Below are 26,867 nucleotides of genomic sequence, written 5' to 3' on the forward strand. Positions count from 1 at the left end.
TGGGAAGCCCTTGCAGCAAGACAATCTCATAGCGCCGGGGAAGCGGACAAGCGCGACGCGTCGGAGGCACGTGCCAGATTCCATACCTTCATCACCTCGACAAAGACGGAGTATTTGCTCCCTTTATGTCTGACTCCTTAACTCCTGAATTCTTGAATTCTGATTCTTGAGACTTGTCTGGGTATAGATCTACTGATTATCTGGGTGCCTGGTCGTGGAGGAAGCTCAACTTGACGCGTTTTGCACTCTATGCACGACATTGATCATATAGATCACTCTGACAACGATATGCACCTTGTATATTTCGAAGTTTGTTCTCAAGTAGTACTCAATTGTATGAGTATTGATACAGCTGTGACCTCTGAACCGGTGGGAACACCTGGCAAAGATTGAAGTTATTTGCAAGCCATCATCTCCCATTGGCTGTCGATTTCAAGGCTCATATATCCGTTTTGGGCACTAAAACCTACTTCATTAGGGTTCGACATCTTTCTTTACAAATATACTCCACCATAAGGTCTCATGAGCCTTCAAGGAAAATAATCACTCACACATACCTGCTCCCAAAGTAAAACAATCTTCCGCACAACCTCTACCGGCAAAGGCCCTTTCGAAACATCCTCCACATTCTGAACAATCTGTGTAATCTTACTCGCTCTCAAAATTCCACCATTCCCCTCTGTTTACATTCAATGATAGTAGATCCACCGAAGACAGGCCTGAGATCCTGAAGTTTCAAGCGGCTCGACCGTATCCTAAAGATCAGTGGTAGCAGCATGCATCTCCGGTTTGTCGTAGGCTGGTGTACTTGTCGATGCATGTGCATATTTTACTTTTACTTTTAAAGTTTGGATAATTGAAAAGACCACATTTGAAATTGAATAACCAAAAGAGAGTAACTCCTTGCGCCATTGATATGCTATACGCTCGAGGGCTATCTAAACCAAAGGATGATATATTAAACAGCGGAACGACCTAGAATGGAACCCGCTGCCCAGATTGCGGTGCATGCACCAAGGACAGAGAGACCAATCAGCTGTTTAGCCCAATTGCTGTCTTCGGCCATTTTGGTTGACCCAACAGTCTTCATGGGGGCCAAGTTCACGTGGGACAATGAAGGCATTTCTTCGGTGGTATTGTGAGCGGAATCGCCAACGATGGCAGAGTATTCCTCGTCACGCTTCTGCCATTTCTCGACCAGCCGCATAATCTCAGCTAGGTCCTCCTTGAGAGAGCCGGGCTCAGTAGCGTTGGCGTTCTCGACCTCGACATTCTGAACGTTGCCGAAGAAGTCAACCACAGTTCGGAGACGGCCCTCCTGTTCGCCACCTGGGAAAAGATCCCATCGGACGCCTGGCTGGGAGTGAATCTTCGATTCGTCATATGAATCGAATAGATCACCCAGGTTGAGCTTCGAGTTGGCGCTTGTGACTTGTGTCTCAAGGAATTCAAGGACGTAGTACGTCCAACGATCAATAACAGCAACACCCACGTCGTTGTCCGCATGATGGGAGTAGGAAGACTGATCAAGCTCGCTAGAGCCAGTGGCCACAATATTTGGCGAATAGAAATGGGTGTACATCGTGTTGGCCTGGCAAGTATCGATCATGAACAACAATTCGTGGTATCTCTTCTTCTCCCACATTTGTCCAAATGCGTCTGCCAGATCCCATGCACCGATCTCTTCAGCATCTTGGAATTTGAGGAATTGGTCGCCGCCGTGTCCGGTCATGTAAACTAGGACATTGCTACCAGCATCGGAGCCCAAACGCTTGCTACGTGAGACGTCCTCGTCAAGGCGATCGGTCAAGAGTCGAATGAAGTTCTCCACGGTCACTTCGTAGCCCCTGTAGTCCACCTCGATGTTATCTCCGTAGAGGTCGACTGCGCGGTCCGCGTTACTGTAGACGGTTCCCGGAAAGGCGTTTCGCGGGTTGCATGCCATGTCATCGGGCAGCATAAGAATTATTTGGGAGTCGGGAATGCCGAGGCGTTTGACAGTTCGGTATAATGAAAGGACGTTGGCGAGGTGGCGGTAATTGAACCAGAAGCGCGAGGTCGAAACTAGTACCGCCCAGTTGGAGGTGTGTTCAGCAACTGCCGAGCTGACCAGAAGGAGCAGAGCAAAGGTCTGCAAAAAGCGAAAGAGTAAAGCCATTGCGATAGATGGGCACTTAAATCATAGTAGGGAGAGGAGGAATAGAGCTCAAATCAATGGCTGAGTAGCGTAAGATCGGGAATGTAAGACGAATGATTAACGAAGGTCGCCCTTTATATCAGTCATAGGGCCTATGCGAAAGCCATAAGGATTTTGATGCTCAACTGAAAGTTGACAAGTTCGAGGTCCTGCATCTGAGATAGGAGATTACAAAGACGAACCCGGGGGTTTCTGCCTCAAGTTTCAGGCACCAGGAACATGTGCCTCTGCACGGACCAAGCATGTCGTCACCGCCTTCGCGGGCTCGGCATGGTGGGCTGGCGGATCGGATCATGTAGATGAGACCCATTCCATCTTTTTCTTTTCACATCTACGTCCATTCACTACTGTGAAAACTGCAAAAATGGGAGGCAAGAAAGCAGCTGGTGAAAACACCAAGAAGGCCGCCGGAAACGCTCGCGTATGTTTTTTTTTTTAAACCCCGCCCCCGCTATTATTGCCACAACCCTTGTGACAGCCCTGGAGGTGAAAAGATGCTGACGAGAAATAGAAAGCCGACGCGGCCGCATCTAAGAAGGCTGCTGAGGACCAGAAGCATTCCGCCGAGGAGGATAAGCAATGGTCCAAGGGATCTAAGAGCAACGCTAAGAAGTATGCGCAACCGAACTCCGGCGAAAATAACCCATTTGTGAGCAATTGGCTAACTTTGATATTTACACAGGGATGACGCCGATGCCAAGAAGGCCGAAGCTGCCCGCAAGAAGGCAGAGCGCGATGCTCTCTTGAAGGAGGAGGAAGCATCCCAGCCAGCGAAGGCCAAGGGAGCCAACGCTAAGACCGCAGTGAAGAAGAGCCGCGGCCTTGATCTCGCACAGTTTGATGACGCTCCTGCCGGCAGCAAGAGGGCATCTGACCTCAACGCAACCGGTATTGACAACGCCCTAGACGCCCTGTCTCTGTCCTCCAAGGATACCTCCAAGATCGACCGACACCCCGAGCGACGATTCAAGGCTGCGTATGCCGCATTTGAGGCTCGCCGCCTGCCAGAAATCGAAGAGGAAAACCCTGGTCTGCGTCGCAACCAGCGCATGGATCTTTGCCGGAAGGAATTCGAGAAGAGCGAGGAGAACCCCTTCAACCAGGTTCACGCTGCTGTCAATGCCTCCAAGGATGAGATTGCTCAGCTCAAGGAGAGCGAGCGCAAGAAGGTCGAGGGCAGACTTGGCTCGAAATAAACTGGTTTTTCATTGGACCACATGCATTCAGGCAACGAGCACCTGCGGCACTACTAGCAATAAAGCTTATTACTATGGATGCGGTCTGGCGGTTCAAGTCTTTTGCAACCAAATACCCATTATGGATGATGTCTTCAGAGCATCAACCTCAAAACTTTGACTGTATGATTTGGAAACGCAGCCGATTCGGGTCATGGTGTTTTGTTCCTACAAAAGGCTGGATCATTGAGCCTGACCACATATGAGCGCGATGCATCACTTCTGCGTCTTCATCTGAAGATGACTTTCACTCAGTTCTAGCATATAAACTTACGAAATCAGATGATTGATATGCACAGATTCTGCACCATCCTTAGACCTCAGTAAATAAACGTCTGGACCCTGCCAGATTGATATATTGGATATTCATCTATGACATCGCAGCCCGCACATCCCACACATAGAGACTTTCGTCCCAACCTACACTAGCACACCAGCCCTCATTTCCAAAGAGGCACCAATCAACACCCGTCACAAACTCAGTATGTCTACCCATGCGCCCCAATTCCACCCCAACCATAGGACCGCCCGGACCAGCGCGCATGAGATCCCCATCCCCAGCGGCACCAGTGTCAGATCTATCATTCCATACTCGACAAGTCATGTCATAACTAGCACTTAAAAGAACATTTGAAAGATGCGGCGACCAAGCCAGCTTCTTCACAGCATATTCATGCCCAAGCATAGTCGCCAGCGGGCCCTGTTGTGGGGCACGGATATCAAATGTCCGAATGGCGCGATCCACGCCAGCCGTAGCAAGCACTGTAGGCCGATACTTATTCCAGTCATGGGTAAGCGCCTCGGCAGGCGGGGCGGTACCACCAAGATGACCAGGGACTCCTGGTGCGGTAGGACCAGCGTGGATAGGGATTTGAGTGACGAGGTGGTTGGAGGCCGAGGCCGGGGTGCGGAGATCGAACACGCGCACGTAGGAGTCGGATGTCACGCATGAAATGAGGTCTGGGTTGTGGGGGCAGAAGGATGCAGAGTAGGTGCAGCTGTGGGTTGGGAGAGTGAGGAGGGACTGTGGACGATGCGGTGACCAAACTCGTACTGTGCCATCCCAACTACTTGAGCAAAATCGGTCTTTTGCGATAGGGTTCCAGTTTACACTGAATACTTCGCGCGCATGTTCTTTCCAGTTTGAGATTGGGAAGTCGTTCGCTGTGCAGTCGAATAGTTTGATGCTGCCGTCGCCTGATGCGGCAAGGACTTGGTTTTCATGTAGCTCGGACCAGGCGAGGTCGTAGAGGGAATCTTGTGTGGTAAACCTTTGAATCGCAATGAGTCAGTTCCGGTTCTCGTTGCCCGTGGAAAGATGCCCGGGTTGAGCGCAGGGTTTATGGGGATGTTCCGTACCATTTTAAAGGTTGAATTCCGTTAGCTGTGAGCTCTAAGATGTGAAGGCGGCCATTGCCAACAAGGCCGAAATTTGAGGAGCTTGCAACTGCCAGTCGATTGTCGAAGAACGGAGAGTACTTGACTGCGCAGCCGTTGTACCCTTGTGTGCGGTAGTGGAGCATGATGGCGCTGGTCCGACAATTCCGATCGCAGAGCAGATCAGAAAGAGCGGAGGGAAACAGGACCAGTCAGTCTAGTATGTCAAGACATGAAAGATGAAGTTGAGTTGAGCTCGCGGGATTGCGGGGATCGAAATGGACCGAGGTCCGTATTCAGGCATCTTCAGGCATACTTCACGTTCACGTCCACCTTTGTACTTTTATATGTTATTTGCTAGGGAACAATGGTGTCGATACTGATCAACTTCTGTTGTAGGCTGCCCCTCAAATGAATTCACATAGAGACAATTTTATGAGTATGTTGTGGCACTAAGTTGTCCAGTCGTCTGGATCTATCATCATAATTCGATTGAAGGAACTCGTGCTGACCCAGTCGAAGTCCAAGCCTAGCAAGCTCTCACTTAGCATGCCCGGCATTTTCTTTACTAAGTTATCACATATGAGCCACAGACTAGCAAAGACATCGGCTTGTCTCCCACTGAGATCTATGTTATAAGATAGCATTGTGCACTATCTGTAATGTAATAAACTGCGTATTAATACGGATATGTTGATTACATGAAGGGCCCAATGGGACATTTTATAGTTTCCACGTCCAATTCTTTCCTGCAGAGCCTTCAATCCTCACCCAAAATGTAGCAACACTCGCGCCAAACAAAAGTATGCCAGTAGTATAGGAAACTCTCAAGTAATTCGATGGATCCGAGAGAGCCGACTGCCCAGGCAGCAAAAGACTGGTTAGTGGTGTGCCCAACAAAGCACCTATACCTCGAATTAGGTACAATGCTCCATTGACCGACGTGAAGTTCTGCACGCCGAACAATTCAATCAAACTGGCAGGGAAAAGCGAAATATAGGCAGCTCCGAAGCTGCCGTATAGCACAGTAAACATAATAAACAATACCTCCGCTGCTGTAGTCGAGATGGCGCCACCAGCAAATGTCGAAGGCAACCAGAATGCAAATACAGCAATACTGCTGATGATAGTAGTCAGGAAGAGAACGTTAAGTCTTCCAAACTTGTCCGCGGCGTAACCGACAATAATGCGAGATACAAAGTTGGCCGCATTGCTGATTGTAATAAAGTTATCCGCCATGCTCACACTATATCCCAACGACCGGGCATACGCGGCATAGAAAAAAAGCGGCGTGGCGTATCCACTAGACTGCAGAAAACAGCCCAAGGCCTGTGAGACAAACTTCTTCGATCGAGCCACCTTCCAATCAACAAAGGGCGCATGAATCCAGCCAGTTTTCTTCGACAGGCCAGAAGTCTGCCCGGCAACCTTTTCCCCAAACCCGGGCTCCCAGCGCAAAGTACACCCTGCCAGCGGAACAAACAGCGCAACAAGACAGCCAGAGATACGCAAAGCATTCCGAAACCCAAGAGCAGACGTGATAGCCCTAAGAACAGGCGGCCAGATCATACCACCGCACGCAGACCCAGAAATGACCACCCCCATGGCCAATCCACGCCGTTTATCAAACCAAGTTGGCGCAACAGACATGGTGGGCACATATGCCATACACGTCCCTAGACCAACGAGCAGACCTTGCGTCAAGGCGAACTGCCACACATACTCGCTCAAACTAGCCAGAATGCAGCCAATGCCAAATACTAGACCACCGGCCATGATTACGGGCTGGGGGCCGTAGAGCTTCGCCCATGTCATAATGAAAGGCCCTCCCATGGACATCAAGGCCATTGATAATGTGCCGATTAGACTGATTATTGAGCTTGATGTTCCGCTGAATGGTGTGTTTGGCTCTTTGGCCATTTCTTCATAGATGGCTTGGTAGACGCCGTAAGAGAAGATTATTGCGCAGGTCATAAACATTGTTATGAATCCTGCAGCTACAACGAATACTTGGCGACTGAAAGGCATGTCAGCATATGTTTTGTTGATTCAAGAAATGTAGGTATACATCGGAGACCTACAGTTTCGCTGGTTTTGCATGGGTGCGAGTGTTGTTCTCTACTGGAGTTGCTTGCGCAGTGCCCTCGGGCTCAGCACTGACTTGGCTATTGCCATGAATCTTTTCGCCATCTGTCATTGCTGCAATATTTGGCAGCTTTGGGGGTAGAGAAAAGACGGCGTAGACTTTGCTTGGCGCAAGGGGGCGATCCAATTATCAAGCAGCAGGACGAATCACCGGCTTTCACGCCGATGCCGATGCAGCTTGTTTGACTCCACACTTGGTTATCTGATCAAAGGATCTCGAGGACGACTCATTGGCAATGTTGTAAGAGATACCAACAGGCCTTTTGAGATTTGTCGACTCCATGCTTGTCTGTCGGCATTTAGTATGCTCTCCGGCACAAGAAATATCCACCGGCAGTGGAGGTAGAAGTCGGATCCGACTGTACAGAGCTCACATCACTACAGCAGACGAGAACCTCATGCACAAGAGACCAGTCTGTTATTGAAAGATAGCAACAGCTGATAAATATAAGATTCAATGAAACATAAAAGATGAAGTAAATCCACCTGCCAGCTGCTGTTATTCGCATCACATGACGCGTACCCCACGTGTCTTTTTATCGCAACGCAAGCTCAAGCTCAAGCTTCAAGCTTCAAACAATTCACCATGGGCCTCCAGCGCGCCAATGTGACAATCATTCACCCAGACTTGGGTATCGGCGGCGCAGAACGGCTGATTATCGATGTTGCGCTAGCCCTCCAGAACCGAGGCCACCGAGTTACGATCTACACCTCCCACCGCGACAAAGCACACTGCTTCGACGAGGCACGCGATGGAACGCTGGATGTCCGCGTGCGGGGAAATACCGTCTTTCCCGCCCACATCTGCGGCCGACTTCACATCCTTATGGCTGCGTTACGCCAACTGCATCTTACTGTGTCGCTGTTAGGCGAGCTTGGAGTGAAGGGTGATCCGAAAGACGCAGAGGACGACCGAGACGACATCTTCATTGTGGACCAACTACCTGCCTGTGTACCTTTTCTGAAGTCATTCGGCCGTCCGCGCGCATCAAAACGCCAACGTATTTTATTCTACTGCCATTTCCCTGATCAATTGCTCGCGCGGCGGGATGAGGGCGGCTCGCTTCTTCGGCTGGCGAAGGTGCTTTACAGATTCCCATTCGATTGGTTTGAAGGATGGGCTATGAGCGCCTCTGATCGGGTCGTTGCAAACTCCAAGTTCTCTCGTGGGGTAGTACGGGATGTGTTTGGGTCTGATCGTCTGGGTGATGTTGAGGTGGTATACCCATGTGTCGATATGGACATGACGACCAAATTGTCAGAGAAGACAAAGGAAGATCCTTTATGGAATGGAAAGAAAATATTGCTCAGTATCAATCGCTTTGAGAGGAAGAAGGATATGGCATTAGCGATTCGTGCTTATAATGGACTTGGAGCCGAGAAGAGGAAAGGCACACGGTTGGTGATTGCTGGTGAGTTTCCTAGTACCTATATGGAGGTTTCTTTCTAACGTTCATCAACACAGGTGGTTACGACAATCGTGTTAATGAGAATGTTCAATATCACCAAGAGCTGGATAAGCTGGCAACCGGTCTCGGGTTGAAGACGGCTACTTCCAAGACAGTCGTCTCAGCTATTTCTATTCCAAACGAGATTGATGTCCTGTTCCTGCTTTCTGTTCCTGGTGCATTCAAAGATACCCTACTAGAACAGTCCAAGCTCCTTCTATACACTCCGATCAACGAGCACTTCGGCATTGTGCCTGTGGAAGCTATGAAGGTTGGTCTGCCAGTACTGGCATCTAACACTGGTGGTCCACTGGAGACGATTGTCGAGGGTGAAACGGGCTGGCTCCGTGATGCTCATGCAGATGATGAATGGACTGCTGTGATGGACAAGGTTCTCTATGGCTTGAGCCCCACAGATGTTGAGCGCATGGCTGCAGCAGGCAAGATCAGAGCTGAAAACCAGTTCTCTCTGAGTGCCATGGGTGACAGATTAGAAGAGGAGATTTCCATTATGCTTACTGGAGAGAGGCGGCCGTTTAATGGGTGGCAGCAGGTCTTTGCCATCCTGGCTCTGGTGGGCGCTCTCCTTGCAGTATTTGTTGCAATTGTTTTTCAGGCGATATAATATCTAGTTTGAAATATCTAGTTTCAAATCAATCATACCCCCTTTGCTTACAACATCTACTCTTTTATCCTTGGCGTTACCTATGCTTTCACATGTATAAGTGGTCACCTGACCTCGTGTTTCTTTCGCGGTGACGTCGCGTCCCCCTCATCTTCCTCTTTCTCACCGGCCCTGGTGGCATTAGGAGTCGCAATGCCTGAATATATTGACCTCTTATCATCCGATCCCCCTGCTCCTCCCGATCCGAAACAGCATGCGCAACCGCAACAGTCAGTCGAGCTCCCGTCGCGCCGTCCATCACACCAGCTCAACCCGATTTCCTCAGACCCATTCGACTCCTCACTGTTCAACTACGATATTACATTTGACAAGCCCGCCAAAAAGCGAAGAGTAAGCCAAGAGCCTGCATCATCTTTAGGTCAGAATACCAAAGGAAAAGAAGCGCGCGTTCCAACCTCTGTTGGAGACTCGTGGTTTGCCATCTCCGACGACGATTTCGACCTGCCGCCCTTGAACGCCGCGGGACAAAAGAAGCCAACAAAGTCACACATAGAGGAGTCAGATCCAATTGTTTTTACATCTCCTGCACCAGGCCCTTTGCCCAAGCCTTTGGCGTCACGCAAGCAAAATAAGTCAACTCACGATGTGTTTGACTTCGATAATGATGATGATTTTTTGAATTTGAACAAACCCCCTCCGTCGAGTTTAAGAGGGCGCAGTGATATCGAGGAATTCAGTGATCCGTTTGCTTTACCGGAATTTGTCGATCTATTGGATAAACCCGAACCGAAGAGTGCATCAAATTCTCTATTTTCTTCAACAACTGCTCGTCTTCTTGCTCAAATTGGCAATGATAAATCAAATGCAGCCCCTAGCACACGAGGGCTTAGGGGAAATGCTCAATCCCAGGCTACGGATATCTTCCTGGATGATATTGATGAGCCTATGGCTCCTCAAAAGCCAACGAAGAAGACCAGCAAGATTGATCCTGCGGATAAGGAAGCCAAGGCACGAGTACGGGAGGCGACCAAGTTACAGAAAGAGCGAGAAAAAGAGTTGGAGAAAGAGCGCAAACAGAAGCTCAAAGAGGACAAAGCAAAGGAGAAGCAACGGGCTGCTGATATCGCAAGTGTGAACAAACTCAAAGTAAACAAGAAGGACTCCACGCCGGAAATGATCATCGACATGGCAACTTCTCTTGAGGAGACCAGCGTTGGTACTCAAACTATCGAGTTCATGAAACGACTAGGCGTCCAGCAGACATTCTTTGCGAGTACAATTCCCAATGTTGTCAAATGGCGTCGCAAAATAAATGCCACATACAACCGAGTTGCACGACACTGGGAGCCTTGTCCGTCATTCATCCAAGAAGAAGACCATGTCCTGTGCCTCGTGCCGGCGCAAGATTTTATCAACATGATCACCTCAACATCAGAAGCTGAAGAAAGACAATCTTTAGAGCAACATGTGCTCCAAATCAAAGCAGCATACTCAACATGCAAACCAATTTATCTAATTGAAGGACTGACCGCGCTCATGCGCAAGAACCGTAACGCCCGAAACAGAGCCTTCCAGGCCGAAGTCTTACGCCAATACGCAGAAACAGCCGAGCCAGAGCCTGCTACGACTAATACTCGAGGCCGTTCACGAAAACAAAAGAAAACCACAGACATTGCAACCCTTGTCGACGACGAGACTATCGAAGACGCCCTCCTCCAATTACAAGTAACACACTCCTGCCTCATACACCACACAACAGCACCACCGGATTCAGCTGAATGGATCAAGAATTTTACCGAGCACATCTCGACCGTCCCGTACCGCCGAGAACGCCAGGAAGCAAATAATGCCGCATTCTGCATGGACGTCGGGCAGGTCAAGTCTGGTGTGGACAAGCATGACACATTCGTCAAGATGATGCAGGAGGTCAATCGTATTACTGCGCCGATGGCATATGGCATTGCGGGCCAGTATCCCTGCGTCACGGATTTGGTTCGTGGTATGCGTATGCATGGGAACATGACGTTGGAGGATATCAAGGCAGGTCCCCACAGTGTTTCATGTCTGGATTGGTATTCTAACTGTTCTTTTCTAGAAATCTGCCAACAAGAATGGCTCGTTGACCAATGCGCGCATTGGGCCCGCTGCTAGTAGACGTTTGTATAAAGTGTTCACAGGTTTGGACCCTACTTCGACAGATGTGTAGGGTTGGCTTTGGCTTTCAGACCTTTTGGGTTCATTTGGCTTTTCTTTTGTTGGGCTTGGCCTTTTCAGGAGATCTTTGGATATTGCATACCTTTGGCCCTGTAGCATTGTTTTGCCACTGACTTATACTCTTGTATCCATTGGACAAATCTCGAGAGTTTTGAAAAACATAAAACAGTTGCACTGCTTTGCGTCTCTCTGGGAAGATGAAATGCTCCTGACTTGATTAAGTGTCGTGGGTGGTCTAGTTCTTGTCATTTTCATTGGAACTTGGCGGATGCCGCGAAATTTCACAATACAGCAACTTACTCGATTTTTTGATTGGTCTATTGGGAGACAACTTGGTCACTGAAGAACAATGTAGGTGGTATAACCCGCTGAAGATCCAATGCATATAAAGACAACCATCAAGCGAAACAACCAAAGAACGACCTCTACCAAAAAATAGCCAACATCTAAAATAGATCGAACTAAAATCGAACCAAAATGCTCAGCCAACTCAAAATCAAATCTAGGAACCCAAACAATCAAATAGTCTAAACAACAACACCCCTCCTCTTCCAACCCCTCCAAGCAAGCAACCATGCCCCAAGCGCAATCCAAACACTGACCGTACACCCCACAGCCCAGAACCCATAACAGCGCCAGCCGTGGCACTGTCCATCCGGCAGACCACCACCAGCACCATGATCAACAGCACGCTGGTAAGCAGTCGAATAGACAACGCCCCAAAGCGCTGCGCCAGCAGCAGGCATCATGGCAACAATGCCCCAATTCGTAGCGAAGTTCTCGACGCCCCAGACAACGGATATGATGATTGGAGCTAGGGAGAAGGCACTGCCGTACCCGAAGCCTATTAGAGCCGTGGTTAGGTTGAAGAGGACTGGGTGGGAAAGGGGGAGGGGCGAGGCTAGGAGGAGGTAGCCTAGAGAGAGGAGGAGGGCAGAGGGGATGAGGAAGGTCATCCGGGAAAGAGTCAGGCCGTTTGTAGAAGAGGGCAAAGCCCCGTGTCTGTATCGGGCTTCTTCTGAGATTGGGGGGAAGAGATGGGTTGCTGGTGGTGCGAAGAGGTCTGACAGTGAGCCTGTGAGGAGTCGGGCAATTGTGGAGGTCAGGGCTATTGTTGTGACGTGTGTTGAAGGGGAGCCGGCCGGCGGGGAGGCGCCGGCTGGGTAGGATTGTGGTGTGAGAGTAGGGATAATTGTGCCCAACTATGTCATATCGCGTTAGTTGGTGGGTGGGCTTTCTGGTGACATCGGAAAACTTACATTGTTTATGTATGACTCTCCTGGTCCGGTAACCAGGAAGAAACCTGCAGCCAGCCACCACATCGTCTGGTCTTTGAGGAAGACTCTAGTCTCGTAATTAAGCAGCCAGTTCTTCTTCCGGCGCTCTTCCTCTTCGCGTTCCTTTTCCAGTCGTCTCTGCTCACGTTCTTCGTCGGAAAGAGCTTGGGAGTTCTCCTCGTCAAAGGCATCGGAGAATGTGCCATATTCAAGTGCAGTTCTGATGTCACCCCGAGGCTGGAAGAAATCACTTTCCTCCAACAATCCACTGCGCTCCAATTCCTCGACAGTCTCATCAATATACTGGTCGTCTTCTTCAACAATCTGCAAAGCAAAGGTACCGACAATACCAATACCAAGCAACAACAGCGCCAGGAAGACAAAGTATCGGAAGACATCCAGATCCCCATGTGTCCCATCGTCAAGCTTTTCATACAACAGATACGTCCCAACCTGACTCTGCCACATGCCACTCAGACCAAACGCAGCAATAGGAACAGCAAGCATAATGCCCTTGTGCTTTCCTCGGCCAAAGTTCTTAGCACAGGTCGCCACAGCAGCAAGATACATGCAGCTAGTCGCCATGCCAATGGCAATAAAGGCCACAATCATCACCCAGAACGGCAACCCAGACCCGCCGGCCTCAACAGGCGGACCACTCTTGTATGCATATCCAGCGAGGAGATATCCAAACCCGAAAACAACTCCAGAGAACAGAGATAAAGGCGAAGGACTGTATCGATCACATAGGTACCCGAACAACGGAACAGGCAGATACATGGCAACCTCAGCAGCGATGGAAACAGCATTGACCTGCAGCTGCGAGTAATGTAACCGAGTGAGCAGCAAATGGCCGTATAATGAGAAGGCAGTGATACTGCCAGCTCCGAGACTATACAATGCAACAATAGTCAAATGTCAGCGTTCAGCACTTGACCCAAAGGAATACGATGCACAGCGGAGAGAGAAAGAAAAAAAAAGACAGAGGGAGAGTCTCATACCAAGTAATAACCCCCCAAGCAAAACTAACAACCCTCACAACCTCGACATGCATCATTCTCCTATCACGCTCAACAATCCCGCCGACAACATCACTAAGAATCCCATCATCACTCCGCAGACCGATCCCATCATCGCCCGAACTCCGTGATCCAGCGCGTAATCGCACAGGACCAAGATCGGGACTTTGATGACCCGATTCTGGCTCGGCGTCTATGTCTTGTAGCAGGGGACGATTCGCGTCAAAGTCTCGCTTGTCGATGGCGTTGTTGGAACCTGGCATTGTTTTGTATCGGCGTTTTGTCTTCTTTCTCCGCACCTGGGCGCGGGGGCTGGGTGTGGTGCGGATTTGAGTCGGTTAGGGATCGATGAGGTTGTGATAAGGGGTGGGAGGTGGGAGATGTCAAATATTGGATGTATGCTATAGGCGGGGAGTACTGCAGGTGTACGACAGGGGTGGTCTCCCAGGGGTGACGGTTGAGAGCACGTATTAAGGCTGATGACTGGGATTTGAGCTTGAGCGGGGAGTCAGCTGGGTGGATCAGTGTGTTGTTCGTGCTACGTCATTGAGTGTCGGGTCCGATCATAGGATACTGTTCAGTCAGGGGGGTTTGGAATGTTGACTTGCTCGAACTGTAAGCTGTTGCAGCTTCGAGGTCTGAGTCAAGGCAGAGGAAGCTCCGACTCCGAGGTTCAGAGTCAAAGCGGAGAAAGTTGGAGTCATTCCACGTGACTACGCGGTTTATAGATCTATGCGGGGATAAAAGTAATCGGTTTCTAAAGGATGTACACCATGGCCTTGGATGCAAAGAAAGACGAAAAACAAAACACTTGGGACATTGGGGGTATTATCAATATCAATAAAACAAGACCGAGAAATGAAGTTGACAAAACTCAAGGGGAATAGCCACTGGGTATCCGAGAAGGGAAAACCGAAGCTCCAGGAAGAAAGGGCAAAAGATAAAATATCCCCAAGATCACGGGCATCCAAGTATTGACAGGTATCGTAGAAGCATCCGGGGGTCATTAGTCGTAGGTTTTGGCTGATCGGCGAGGTCAGGCACTGGTGCATAAATGTCGACGCTCCAAGTGTGGGAGCAAAAAATCGTCTCGTCCCCGAACGCCACGTGTCGGTAGTGGGCTGATATCACTGATGAGAGAGAAGAAAGAGGTTTCGAACGTTAGAAACTGACTTCGCCCGCGTCACTTTCCATCATCGTCTCGTCCCAATATTGGTCCGATGGAAGCTCGCGCACGGCTGGCTGAGATCCCAAAGCAATCGCTTCGCCTTCTCCTCGCTCGACGAATTCGTCTTGCGTGACCTCCTTCATGATTCGCTGGAAATACATTCGGAGAGTGCGAAGGCCACGCAGGTATCCACGATCAATATCGTGCGGGTTGTGAGGTGGACAAGGTGTATCTGATGGGAGTTTATCCTCGCCTGTGACGCAATTGGCGAAATCGACGATCTTCAGTTGAACGTCTGCCTTTTTGTGGCCGTCGTCAGACATACCGCGCTTCAGGAGCGATGGTTCTCCGTTACTACGCGGCGGCCCTTGCTGGGGGGTGATGGTTCTCCGTCATAAAGAATCAAGAGGCTGCTTGCGTAGAGACGGTAGGAGTCCAGCTGTCGGATCAAATGTTCCAGTAAAGCCAGCTTCTCCAGAATGACAGGGATCTTTTTGGCCACACTGGTATAACTGACGCCATCGTACAGGAAGCGGGTGAGTGCATCTTGAAATTCACGACCAGACTTCAAATCTCGTCCGAAGTACTTGTCTTCAAAGAGATATTCCTGCTTCTTGACATTCCACGCTTGCATGCCACAGAGTCGCACACCTAATTGTTGGGACGTGGTGGACTGGCATTTGCGTCTTTGGGACTTCTTTTTCTTCTCGTTTGCCTCGATACCATATTGTCGAGTACCCATTTTCAAGTCCAGCACACAAGGTTTGTTCATTCCCGCAGTCAGATCTTCGAGAAGAAGGAAGAACTGTACGCGGTCATCTTTTCTCATCTGTGCTTCTTTGGGGTTATTCGGTAACATGGTGGTAATATTGGTGATTGGCTGGGGATGCGACAGATCGGATGCTCTCGCTGCAGCTGCAGATTCGAGTGCCCGGCGTCCACTAGCCGAATCTCTTTTACGTTCTGGTGAAGCCAGACGTTTTGCAACCTGGGAGGGGTTGGAAGGCATGGAGGCATCGGCTTCCATGGAGAAAATATCGTCTTCTTTGTCACCACCATAACCATCGTCATCAAAAAAGACAAGTTCCCCGTCCTTACGAGAGTTGATGCTGCCACGCCTCTGAAGACCACTTCCGGAGTGCCGGCGTCTTACTTGATGATGAGTTCGGGACAATGAGCTTGCCCTGTTGGGCTCTTCTTCGGTTCGAACTTTCTCCAGACGATTTTTGTCAGCGTCCAGGGCCGTGGATGCGGAGGATGAGAGAGCAGGTCCCTCCATGGTGGGAGGAACAATGTCAATTGCTTCAGTCTTCAGCGCTTGGATAGCTCCCAGTATTGGTCGCTGAGTGCTAGGCATATGATCTTCAGACATATCTTCAAGTCGGTAGGGGAAGTCGCTACTGGCTCGAGGGAGGTGAAGATGACCACGAGCTTGGCGGCGATGGTGGTGGATAGCAGGAGGGCTGAACACCTCACGAAGAACCTGCTCTTGAAGCTTTCGGTTGACAGTGGTAGCGCCCCAAATCTTGGCTCTCTTGCTCAAAGATGATGGGTCAGACTCCACTGACATAGCCTCAAGACCGTCCATCGATCGAGCACGGCTCACTACTGAATCATCCGCCGTTCGTGGTCGTTGGGTTCGGGAGAACAAGTCGGCGGGAATGATGTGGCGATTGTTTTCGAGAATAACCTTGGGAATAACGCCTGTTACCTGTGACTGGCTGACAATTCGCTGTGGTTCCGCTGCCTCCTTGAGTTGAGAGCTTAGCACCGAAGACCCATTCGCTGGCATTGCATCCTGGAGTTTGTCTCCAGACGGGTTGACCAGATCCTTGGACTTCTTAGATGTCTTCGAGAACGTAACATTCAGTACGCCAATGTATCTATCGGGGATCAGTAAAAGCCATACAGACGGTGACTTGTGATGGAGATGTTACGTACTTTGGGAGAAACATCAACATATCAGGATGTCTCTGCTCAATGCGTTCATAAAACTCATTTTCTCGATTGTTAAGTTGCTTGCACACAGCGCGCCTGGAGAAGCGAAATACGGTTGTGTGCCCACCAACCTGATGCCGATAAGGCTTCAATTCCACGGCGCCTAGAGGCGCCTGAGGCTTGGTATTTTTCCGACGCAGAAGCCCAGAGCGTTGGGTTGGAGTCGCAGTGGGTGTATCCGCATCGTCGGTCAAACTTGATTCTTCTGGAACGGAAAGTGTACTGTCATCGGCTGATAATGCCTCTGATTCACTTATTGAATCATAGCTGCGCTCAGAGATCGTACTCAAGGGTTTCTCTGGCACATCATGGAGATCACCATGTAAGATCCTATTATCATGCTTAGATCGGAAGGCAATATCCACATGGCTGATTTCTTTTTCGGGGGAATCGCTACGGTCTGAGACTAACATCAGCTCATGGCCCTTTTCGGCCGATAGCTGAACCGGCTGTACATCATGACCCCGTTCCGGATATTGCTGCAGGTCATTAAGTTCTTCGGTCACTGTGCGCTCATGGGGGAAATAAACGGCAGACGAAATCTGCTCATTCTCTTCTTCCTCGGGCTCAAATCGCCCAGATTCACGCCCTTCCTCTTCGAAAGACGTTGAGGGAGACAATTCAACATGAGGCTGTTCTTGGAAATAGTCACGGCCGCGTTCTGAATATTGGGTTGGAATGCTTTTGGAGAAAGATGAGCCTCGGCCTCCACCAGGAGTAAGATGAAAGTTTCGGATTTCTTCTAAGAGGCTGCGCGGTAGCGCTGTTGGGCGACGCTTGTGTGGTTCATCGTCTTGGGCGCTCTGGGGGGTTGCGGAGGCAGAAGGAGGCTCGAACGCCGGACCATCGCCAAGCGCCGGAAGAGAAATACTTTTACGGAGCAAAGCTTCCTCTTCGCCTCGCGGATGTTCGTGTTCAATGTCCATCGCGTGATCTGCCACTTCTTCTGGCTCATCCTGCCGACCACGGTCCTCCCGTCGTTTCCGATCTGGCGATGTGGTGTTCTCTTTGAACAGACCCAAGTAGTGGCTGGACTTACGGCTGCGCACGTTAGAAGCCGGCTCCGCGTTCGTCAAATTGGCTTCAATTGAGTTATCAACTCGACCCCGGCGACCTCTGCTTGGACTCCGTTCAACACCCGCAGGAGAAGAAATCTCTTTTTGTGGGCTGTAGGATAAAAATTCCGGACTGACCTGGGAATTCTCGTTGTGAGGGGACAAGAGAGTCAACGAGTGAGAGGTATGAGATGCATCGTTAAGGGCAGATGGAAGCAAGATGCGTCCGGGGAACGTCCCCTGTGCACGACTGGTCTTCGTACCTGAATGATCCAAAGGCGCTTTGTCTCGCTCAGATCCACCCAAATGATCATGTGCGCCCGCCTCCGTCCCCGGTGTCTTCACCTGGTCGGTCGACGAGATGGACGAGCGAAGAAGAGATAACCGCGGGACATCGGAAGAGGAGAAGAGAGAGGAGGAGCGCAATGGGTATTGTCTGCGGACGTCAACTTCCATGTGGGAAGGGCCGGCGCTAGGACGGTGGGGAGAGACCTTGGAGAGTGTACTTGGCGACACGGAGGCATCATCGAGGCTGGGGATCAAATTGACCAGGCCATGATCCGCTTTTTGGGGAAGGAGTTGTGGGGTGTTTGCGCCGCTATCTGAGGGAAGGTAATGAGTAGCGAAGATACTGTCCCGTTCAGACAGTTGGGGACGGTACACAATATCGGGATGCGCAGTCGTCTCCACGGGTGTGGTCAGGGTCCTTTTTAGGGTGAAATGGGAGGGCTGCGACCACGAATGGGCCGCGGGAGATTCTGCCCGCGATGGCGACGGCGCCTCTTGAGACCCCTGGGACAAGTGCTGACCCTGCCGTGAGTGGTGACGTGGGCTGCGCTCTGAGCAATCATGTTGGGCAGGTGTAGCAGGTGTCACCAGGGGATAAGGCAAGGTATCATCGGGAACGGACGGCGAATTTGACATGGAGAGGACATTGGTCAAAGAATCGGGGATATGGAGAGCGGAGACCGGGGGGGGGGGGAGTAAAGTGGTTGGGCTTTTGGGGGGGAGAGAGGAGAAGATTGGGCTAGAAGGGACAATGCGCTGGGACAGCCGGAAGAGTTAGAACAGGAAATGTCAAATACCACAGGAGCACGTTCGGGGGGAGCGAGATCTTACAGGTTGGACCTTGACCGCAAATCGGAGAGGGTTGAGAGGAAGAGAGAGAGATAAAGAGAAGAAGCGGACTGATCGTCACCGCCCTGGATAGACTCAAAAAAAAGATGCGATGAAAGTGGATAAGTCAACGCCCTTTGGCCTTTTCTCTTTTCCAAGGTTTCACTCTCGAGTCATCGACTTGTTTTTATATTTCCCTCTGGTGCCTCTGGAATCCTGGTTGCATTGTTCTGCACGATGTCCGTAGGGAACTTGCATCTAATAGGCTTGGATTCATAGTTCCTGAGCTAACTTAGCTTAACTTACAGTGTAATAACCTAACTTGACTATCTCAAATCTCACTTCGCAATTGACTTCTCAAATCGACGATCTTGGATCCCGACAGAGTTCAAATCACATTGCTTGACCCCGTCGGATGATGTCTCCGTGGGGTCTGCCCATTCTCCTGTTACGGGGCAGAGCTTCCAAGGGAGGACAAGGTTTGATTGATACTTACACGGGTCTACCAATCACCGAGCTTGGATAGCTAGCGTGCAGTGTTGGTGGGTGTTGTTAGGATTCCCGATTTCTTCAAGGGGGAGAGGTAGATCCCTTCCAGCTGTTGGATCTACTGTCGTCTTGACAATTCCAGAGATCGGTGGAGTCTGGGGGCATTTTAAGCTAAACGCACTAAGAGTGAAACAGTTTCCTCTGCTCTAGCCTAGCCTTACGCCTCACGACCTATCTTAGCTTGGCTATTTAAGATCCCCCCTTAAGGACCTGTGGCTTGTGGCCTACCAAGTTGAGGCCCTCTCACGATACTCAATGTTGCTGCCTGCTTGGCTTGGTATCTAGATGTATCAAAGGTGTCCAATGTATCCAATGTGTCCTCTGTGATTCTTCCAATGTGTAACCAGAACAGGAGATGACAGGGATAACGTGACGGACAACAAAGGGAGTCAGGTGAGCCAGGGCATCAGGTGATTCCGGTCTGGCGATCAGAGATGGGAATCGCATCACAGCCTGGGACTTCTCGAGTTCTCCTGCCGCCAACTTCTAGTGTGATTGTGATGGGGGAAAAAAGGGATCGCCCAACGGGAGGCGCCGGGCGGGTCCCAGTCCAACCAGAGCGCCCTGTGATGTGAAGCTGATGCATTAGGGCCAACAGGTCCTGGTCTGAGAAACAGATGAGAGAGCTTGTAAGCCACTCAGATCACTGCATCCCCGCATAGCTCTGACTGGAGTACGCCCCATTCATCAGGCTCTTGTCACTTAAGCCACTTCAAGTTCTAGTGTACTGCCGGCTTCCTTCCACCATGCGCGTCTGTTCACATTCACAGACTTAAATGTCGCACTCGGTCGTTTAGCACCGCGCTTCCGCAAGGCCCGTTTCCCAAGCTTTTCTGTCGCATGTTCTCTATTCTTCTTCCACTGGATTTCTCTCACGTCTGTGAAGTATTTATTGAGCGACGTTGATAATCACAAATCCAACCAAATCGGGTGATATCCCATTTTCTCGGGCCATTCCACCATCGTACGAGTGTTCAAATCTACAGAATGAGTCGCTTAAACCTGGATACCTCGGCCGGGGGCAACTATAACCCACGATATTCGTTTATGGAAACACCAGTGGAGATGCACCTCTCTCCCGATCAACGGGATCTGAGATCTCCTCCCCAAATGCCAGAATTGAGAGAGTCCAATCCTGCTCAGCATATCGCGGAGGAGTCGAGACAGCGACAGCAATCCTATGCACCAAGTGAAAAGGAACAGCAACTACAAAACCAGGGAATCATGCCAGACTACGCCAACTGTCCACCACCAGAACAACACCCAGCACACTATGCGCCCTTCGCAAATGCATCTCAACAGCTATTACAAAGCTCTCCAGTGACATTGCCCTATACCAACCAAGCATATACATCCCAGCAGCATGTTATGCCTATGTCTCCAACGTACACCCATATGCACGAACAGCAGCCAAGCACCCAAATATCATCTCAGTCCTATGCAGGACAGCCATATAACAGCATACAGGAGTACCAACAAAATGCCACTCGTATGGCACCATATTCATACAACGCTCATGAACAGCAGCAACAAGGCACTCATACCCAACCCCAAACATATCAAACCGAACCGTACCAGATAAGTGAGCAACAAATTCGCGACCTCCAAATGTCACCCCAATATGCCTCATACACCAGCCCACCCAGCTCACCACCCCCCAACTCACCAGGCCCACTACCATTGAAAGTCAACCCAGACGCCCCCGTCCGAAGTGACACAATGATTGTTGGGCCAGACACCAATCCACTGCAATCACCAAAGCTGCCATCTTTCCCTCCTCCCACCAAGCAAGCCACAACCAATGCGCCCGTCGAAGATCTCAGCGAATACCACCAACCAGGCCAGATAACGCACCCAAACCAGGAGGTCCGCGGCGGAGGATGGAGTAACGGACTGTGCGAGTTCTCGAATTTCGGAATATGCTGTCTAGGACTGATCTGTCCCTGCATCCTCTACGGACGGACGCAGCATCGACTGACGATGAAATCGAGAAAGGAGGATCCGACCAACATGCTCGCTTATGAAACATGCAATGGATCGTGCACCGGCATGGGATTGCTGTGTGGGTGTCAATGTAAGTTCTATCGCCATTGGAAGGAAGAGATCGTCCGTGTTGCTGATATGTCTCGTAGGGTTAATGGCGACTGTCCAACACACCAGAATACGGAAGTCATATGGAATCCAGGGCGATATTGCGTCTGATTGTGTGCGCGCCACTTGCTGTACGTGTTGCACGTTGATCCAGGATGAGAAGGAGATCCTTAAGCGCGAAGGGCAGCGGGCTCGCGCTGCTAGGGAACGCGGGGCGACTTTGATGTCGCCTTACACTGCGCCCGGGCCGATGATGTATGGCACTCCTCCTAAGTAGCGATTGAATCTGTGTATATATTGCATGCATCGTGATATGATAGCGTCTACGGAGTGCTCCGTAGTCTGGAATTCGATTTGTCAAAATGTGGTATTTGCATTTGAAAGTTAAGGATTCTGTCATCGTTGTGTCTTAGAAGAGAGCTAGATATCAATCGGGAAGCCGGTATGTCATAGTAGTCTGATAGATCATTTGATTTTTTATTGGGGTTGCAGATTTATTGTGTGAGGCTAGTGAAATGTGATCTATCAGTTTGCCTGTAAAACTGGCAGGCTTCGGGACGATGTCGAGCTTGTTTAACCGAGGAACACGAGTTTAGACAGGGATACGGTAGGAGCATTGAGAGACAAACACTATCCTGTAGAGAGTTTCTTTCCGTCATGCCATTGTTCAGTTTGTAGTCCATACAATAGCACCCAGTACGCAGCAATTGAGTGGAGCGAGAGCGAGAACGACGGACCGGGGATATAAAGACGCAATAAAGCAACAACAGTGGGCCATTGAACCTTAGAATTTGGCATAGCATCAAACTTACCAGATTTGCCTCCTAACGTTAATTTGGAACACATCATATCAATGGCTTAGTCAAAACATTGAGATTCCAATCGCACGATCGCTTGATCGGACGAACCATACCATCGGGTCAATGCTGATCAGCTTCGATCTCACAACTAAACCCAAGACCAGGGTAATGGGTCTACAGCACGACAGTCCAGAAGTAACCTTTACCCTCCTCAAAGTTGATCGCTCTCCCCGCATGATTGCTGTCAAAATCGCCATGATATTATGCAAGGTTTGCATCCAGCGTGGGCGCAACATGTGTTTAGTACATGCACTGTAGGCAACTCCTGTTCCAAGTTTGTTATTGACGAGACGAGTCGTGTCACGACTGTGGCAAAGAGGGTGGAATCCGAGTGGCTGTTAGATGCGGAATTGTCATTTCCGAAAGTTTTGACGGTTTATTTCTCTGTTTATTATCCCGCTGAAGAGTTTGACTAGCTGGAGATCACAGACGTTGATCGTCCGCTAAGATGTAAGGATGGAATAGATCTATTACTTGCCTCGTTTGGGCCCCTGGCAACTAATCATGACAGCATCTCGTTGCAAGTAAAGTGGAATGCGTTACAATATTATCTCAAGCATTTAAGACGTGTCTTTTATCTCCTCTTTGCTTATTCATTTGCCTCCTGGGGCTTTCTGGCCATAAGTTATATATTGGATCGTGATTCTTTCCTTGCGCTATTACCAGCAGTTTCACAATTTCACAGTTTCAATTCCAAATTTGGGAACCGAGATTGACAGTATCGACAATATGGCAGATTCAGTGGCCCAGACAGAGCATGGCTATGACCATGATAATTTGCGCCATGTGGTGATTACTGCCACTTGTTTCGCCTTCATTTTGTCCACTACTGCTGTTGGGTTCCGCATAATTTCTCGGGGCCTCAATGGAAGTGGTCTCTTTGCTGATGATTGGCTGATCATCTTTGCATTGGTGAGTTGTTCTAGCTTTCCTTGTATGGCGATATCTGACCATTGTTTAGCTGTTCGAGTATGGATTAGCCGTAGCTGGCGTTGTGAGTAAGTTCACGCCTATAACGAAACAAAAAGAACATTTACTCATGAATTTCAGTGCTCTACAATGGACTCGGAACACATATTATCTATCTTAGTCCCGAACAAATTGTCACTTATCTCAAGGTGCGACAACATCCCATTCACAGCGAGATCAGTCATGGACTGACCAACCCAAAGACCCTATTTACAGGCTCTATCCTCTACACCGGCTGCATTGCATGCATCAAACTCTCCATTCTTATGCTATACCGACGTTTATTCCCTGTCAAGTCGATGAAATACGCTGTCAATATCGTGGGCATGGTTGTTATTCTATGGGCCGCCTGTGGTATTCTCGCCGGATGCTTCATTTGCATCCCAACCGAGAAGCTCTGGCATCCCATGATGCAAGGTGGCTGCATGAACCTGTCCAAGTTCTACTATGGACTTCAGATTCCCAACATCGCCACTGACGCTATCATCCTGATTATGCCCATGCACATTGTATGGAACCTTCCAATCTCCAAGGCACAGAAGGTCGGCCTGTCTGGTATTTTCGTCCTGGGATTTTTGTATGTCTTCCAGCCCTTTCCTGGCCTACTACTGTTCCACATATCCTAACCAACACAGAACCCTGATTTTCGACATCATCCGCCTAGTCGTCCTAGTCCAGCTATCCAAAAAAGGCACCGACGTCACATGTAGGCAACTGCCCTTCCAACATATATACATACGATCCCCTGCTGACCAAAGCCAGACGACCAAGTCCCAGCCAGCGTCTGGACATGCATTGAGCCGGCAGTCGGAATCGTTGCCGCCTGTCTCTCCAACATGCGACCCTTATTCAAGCTCATCCATACCAAGGTCTGGACCAAGCTATCTAGCCGATATGCCTCGAACACGAGCAGTACTAGCCAGTCTACGATGATGGACTCTGTCACTGGCCATGAGAAGAGTGGGTGGGCGCGTCAGACTCCTAGTCCTGATGCCAGGAAGCAGCTTTCTCCCAGTCCTAGCGGTGATTCGGTTGGCTCGCCTGTTCAGTCGCCAACTCGTTCACACGAGCAAGCGCCTGCTCGTGCTGAATCGGCTGTCTAGGTGATTTCGAATATTTAATTTCAAGCTGTCTAGCTTATTGTTCTTCTTTGTTCTTCGTTATACCAAATAGGGTGGTTTGTTGCTGCTGTTTTGGTTTGGGTTTTTACGTATTATATACTTTTCTCTTGTTATGCATGAGCTTGCGAGGAAGTTCTTTTTTCTCTTCTTTTGTCTATTGTTGATATCAGCTATCTTATCAAATACACAGTCGATACAACTGTAGCTCTGGCTGGTTCTTCAATGGCAGTCTTTGAAATATCTTTAGGATTGCATCAAATTTGAATATTCCATTTCACTATCTTAAGCTTGTCATACTCCTTTTATCCACTAGTCCTGGAGCCGGCAGGTCGAGATGGCTTAAGCTGACGCAGCTTTGTCGTGTCGCTGATCTAACGTTATATCTCGAACATGAGCAATTTTAGAAACCATCTAAAAGAAAAAGACATTGTGTTATTATTCAAAGGCACAAAGGATCAATAAGCACTCTTTATTGTGTTCTTTGTCCAACTCCTAAACCAAAGTCCCAAGTCAAGCCACAGTGGTTCTTGAGACGAAATATATATTTCGAAGAAGCCGGCCAGGTGAACTTTTGCTAGAAACCCCTCATTCTTCTACCGAACCAACCTCATACCGATAGTTCATGTATCCGGGAAAAAAAAAGAATTAGAACCCTCAAAACTGTCTACTATGATCACATACATCTGCAGCGTCACCAAACCTCAAGAAGAAATGCCCGCTCACCCGCAGAGTTCGCCTGTCAAGTATAAACTAGCCATGCCGTACATTGAACCAATCACCTGGATGACCTGGAAAGAGACCTACGAGGCCGAGTGTAAGCTTTTCAAACAAGAGCTGACCTTCTTGACGCGCATCTTGAGATATGACCCCAAACAGCTAGGAGTTGATCGCATCGAAGGCGTTTGCAGACGACTGGCGGCACCCTCCTTCCAGGTAGGTCGGGTTTTGGAAGCTACGATGGCTATGATTGAAGAGGACCAGGACTGCGAATATGTTCGACGGGCATCGTCTGGATGGTTCGTTGGCGCTGTTGAGGATTCGGAGATCGAGATTTACTGCTCTATTCTTGAGTACCGAATGGGTCAGATTGCAGAGAAACTTCGACGGGATTATTCTTTCGACTTAATTATAGCTGCGGAGTTGGAGGTGATGATTGTGGAATTTGAGGAGGACTTTGGTGTTTAATTCTTCACTGATAGATAGGTTGAACCAACTTTTGAACTAGTGATAAGTTGAAACTTATATTTAATAGTCCAGAGTGGTTGTTTCAATAAACATATTGGTTGCGTTCACGATCTCACTATATCACAGGCTGATCACCGATCTAGAGCGTGGCCGACAGATCTGCCAGGCTCAGATCCATGTGACTCACCTACACCACAAAGTCAACCAGGGTCTCCATGAGACTGTAGATCATCACAGGCGACGCACTTTGAAACCAAAATGAAATCCAATTGGACCCGACTGAGCGATCTCCTCCCCCTTTTGTAGCGCCAAGATAGTTAATCCGCGCCCTAAACTCACCACATGACGGGGATGTGCATTGACGATGGATTTGGAGCTTCTTTTAAGACTTTCTTCCCTCCATATTTATTTCTTCTCCCATTTCCGACTCTCTCAGAATGCGCGGTCTAGATGAAAGCACCGAAGTCCTCGTGCGCACTGGCCAGAAAGCCCAGGAGCAAGTGAAACATGCCTGGGATGGCTTTGTTAACTTTGCCGCGCGGGATAACGTCTTGGAGGTCGCGTTGGGTTTGATGTGAGTTAACGTACTCGATAAACCAACTGATTCAAAATGATGGTCTAGAAGGTCTTGCTAACATGCAGCTGTTACCCACAGCATCGCAAATGCATTCACCAAAGTGGTGACGTCGTTTGTATCCGATATGGTTTTACCGATCGTCTCTCTTCTTCCATTTCTGAACAGAAATATGGACCAGAAATTCGCGGTGCTTTCCAAAGGTCCTAATTTCAGCCATGAGATAGGGTACAATACCCTCCGCCAGGCGAGAGAGGATGGGGCGCTAGTTCTTGCCTATGGGTATGGCACCTTGAACCAGGGACAATCTTACCATTTAACTCTAACATTCTAATGTAGAGTGTTCATCGAGACACTTCTCAATTTCCTAGGTGTCAGTTTGACGCTGTATGCAGTGGGACATATATACATGTTCATCTTTCACAACAAGATCATTAAACCGACCGTTCGGTGTCCGTACTGCAAGCAATACATCAGTGAGCAGGTAAGTTTCTTAATTTGTACACCCTGCAATTCTATGATTGATATGTCATCAGGCAATTCGCTGCCGGCACTGTTCGACGTGGCAGGATGGAAGAGAAGATGAGCCCAAGAGCGACAGTAGTTCCGACCAATTATTGACCGTTCCATCAATATCATGATTG

The 26,867-nt window shown here is 49.4% G+C and overlaps 12 protein-coding genes across 12 annotated transcripts; 7 read left to right on the forward strand and 5 right to left on the reverse strand.

The window, feature by feature from the left end:
* Positions 1-958: 958 nt before the first annotated feature.
* Positions 959-2,158, reverse strand: N7511_008857 (GPI-anchored transamidase; the record flags this gene model as incomplete). The annotated part of the gene is made up of 1 exon (XM_057131234.1): positions 959-2,158. The coding sequence occupies one exon, from the start codon at positions 2,156-2,158 to the stop codon at positions 959-961; it is 1,200 nt and encodes a 399-aa protein (XP_056979222.1).
* Positions 2,159-2,561: 403 nt separating this feature from the next.
* N7511_008858 (DUF1014 domain protein) lies at positions 2,562-3,393 on the forward strand (the record flags this gene model as incomplete). The annotated part of the gene is made up of 3 exons (XM_057131235.1): positions 2,562-2,618; positions 2,709-2,809; positions 2,880-3,393. 3 exons carry the CDS (start codon positions 2,562-2,564, stop codon positions 3,391-3,393), a joined length of 672 nt encoding a protein of 223 aa, XP_056979223.1.
* Positions 3,394-3,802: 409 nt separating this feature from the next.
* Positions 3,803-4,955, reverse strand: pex7 (putative peroxisome biosynthesis protein (Peroxine-7); the record flags this gene model as incomplete). Its single annotated transcript, XM_057131236.1, has 2 exons — positions 3,803-4,703; positions 4,792-4,955. The coding sequence occupies 2 exons, from the start codon at positions 4,953-4,955 to the stop codon at positions 3,803-3,805; spliced, it is 1,065 nt and encodes a 354-aa protein (XP_056979224.1).
* A 577-nt stretch (positions 4,956-5,532) lies between these two features.
* Positions 5,533-7,006, reverse strand: N7511_008860 (uncharacterized protein; the record flags this gene model as incomplete). The annotated part of the gene is made up of 2 exons (XM_057131237.1): positions 5,533-6,826; positions 6,891-7,006. 2 exons carry the CDS (start codon positions 7,004-7,006, stop codon positions 5,533-5,535), a joined length of 1,410 nt encoding a protein of 469 aa, XP_056979225.1.
* A 534-nt stretch (positions 7,007-7,540) lies between these two features.
* N7511_008861 (GDP-Man:Man(1)GlcNAc(2)-PP-dolichol alpha-1,3-mannosyltransferase) lies at positions 7,541-9,027 on the forward strand (the record flags this gene model as incomplete). Its single annotated transcript, XM_057131238.1, has 2 exons — positions 7,541-8,366; positions 8,420-9,027. 2 exons carry the CDS (start codon positions 7,541-7,543, stop codon positions 9,025-9,027), a joined length of 1,434 nt encoding a protein of 477 aa, XP_056979226.1.
* Positions 9,028-9,219: 192 nt separating this feature from the next.
* Positions 9,220-11,233, forward strand: N7511_008862 (uncharacterized protein; the record flags this gene model as incomplete). Its single annotated transcript, XM_057131239.1, has 2 exons — positions 9,220-11,019; positions 11,123-11,233. 2 exons carry the CDS (start codon positions 9,220-9,222, stop codon positions 11,231-11,233), a joined length of 1,911 nt encoding a protein of 636 aa, XP_056979227.1.
* Positions 11,234-11,768: 535 nt separating this feature from the next.
* On the reverse strand, positions 11,769-13,800 carry N7511_008863 (MFS transporter; the record flags this gene model as incomplete). The annotated part of the gene is made up of 3 exons (XM_057131240.1): positions 11,769-12,443; positions 12,501-13,410; positions 13,520-13,800. 3 exons carry the CDS (start codon positions 13,798-13,800, stop codon positions 11,769-11,771), a joined length of 1,866 nt encoding a protein of 621 aa, XP_056979228.1.
* An 898-nt stretch (positions 13,801-14,698) lies between these two features.
* Positions 14,699-18,682, reverse strand: N7511_008864 (inositol polyphosphate kinase KCS1; the record flags this gene model as incomplete). Its single annotated transcript, XM_057131241.1, has 3 exons — positions 14,699-15,004; positions 15,061-16,588; positions 16,647-18,682. The coding sequence occupies 3 exons, from the start codon at positions 18,680-18,682 to the stop codon at positions 14,699-14,701; spliced, it is 3,870 nt and encodes a 1,289-aa protein (XP_056979229.1).
* A 1,728-nt stretch (positions 18,683-20,410) lies between these two features.
* N7511_008865 (DUF614 domain protein) lies at positions 20,411-21,791 on the forward strand (the record flags this gene model as incomplete). The annotated part of the gene is made up of 2 exons (XM_057131242.1): positions 20,411-21,497; positions 21,556-21,791. The coding sequence occupies 2 exons, from the start codon at positions 20,411-20,413 to the stop codon at positions 21,789-21,791; spliced, it is 1,323 nt and encodes a 440-aa protein (XP_056979230.1).
* A 1,312-nt stretch (positions 21,792-23,103) lies between these two features.
* Positions 23,104-24,446, forward strand: N7511_008866 (uncharacterized protein; the record flags this gene model as incomplete). The annotated part of the gene is made up of 5 exons (XM_057131243.1): positions 23,104-23,286; positions 23,336-23,372; positions 23,425-23,920; positions 23,979-24,049; positions 24,106-24,446. 5 exons carry the CDS (start codon positions 23,104-23,106, stop codon positions 24,444-24,446), a joined length of 1,128 nt encoding a protein of 375 aa, XP_056979231.1.
* Positions 24,447-25,133: 687 nt separating this feature from the next.
* Positions 25,134-25,649, forward strand: N7511_008867 (uncharacterized protein; the record flags this gene model as incomplete). The annotated part of the gene is made up of 1 exon (XM_057131244.1): positions 25,134-25,649. The coding sequence occupies one exon, from the start codon at positions 25,134-25,136 to the stop codon at positions 25,647-25,649; it is 516 nt and encodes a 171-aa protein (XP_056979232.1).
* Positions 25,650-26,086: 437 nt separating this feature from the next.
* N7511_008868 (uncharacterized protein) lies at positions 26,087-26,864 on the forward strand (the record flags this gene model as incomplete). The annotated part of the gene is made up of 4 exons (XM_057131245.1): positions 26,087-26,223; positions 26,305-26,505; positions 26,563-26,707; positions 26,760-26,864. The coding sequence occupies 4 exons, from the start codon at positions 26,087-26,089 to the stop codon at positions 26,862-26,864; spliced, it is 588 nt and encodes a 195-aa protein (XP_056979233.1).
* Positions 26,865-26,867: the final 3 nt, after the last annotated feature.

This window comes from Penicillium nucicola, assembly GCF_028828085.1.
Source record: "Penicillium nucicola strain IBT 29836 chromosome Unknown utg000010l, whole genome shotgun sequence".
NCBI lineage: Eukaryota > Fungi > Ascomycota > Eurotiomycetes > Eurotiales > Aspergillaceae > Penicillium > Penicillium nucicola.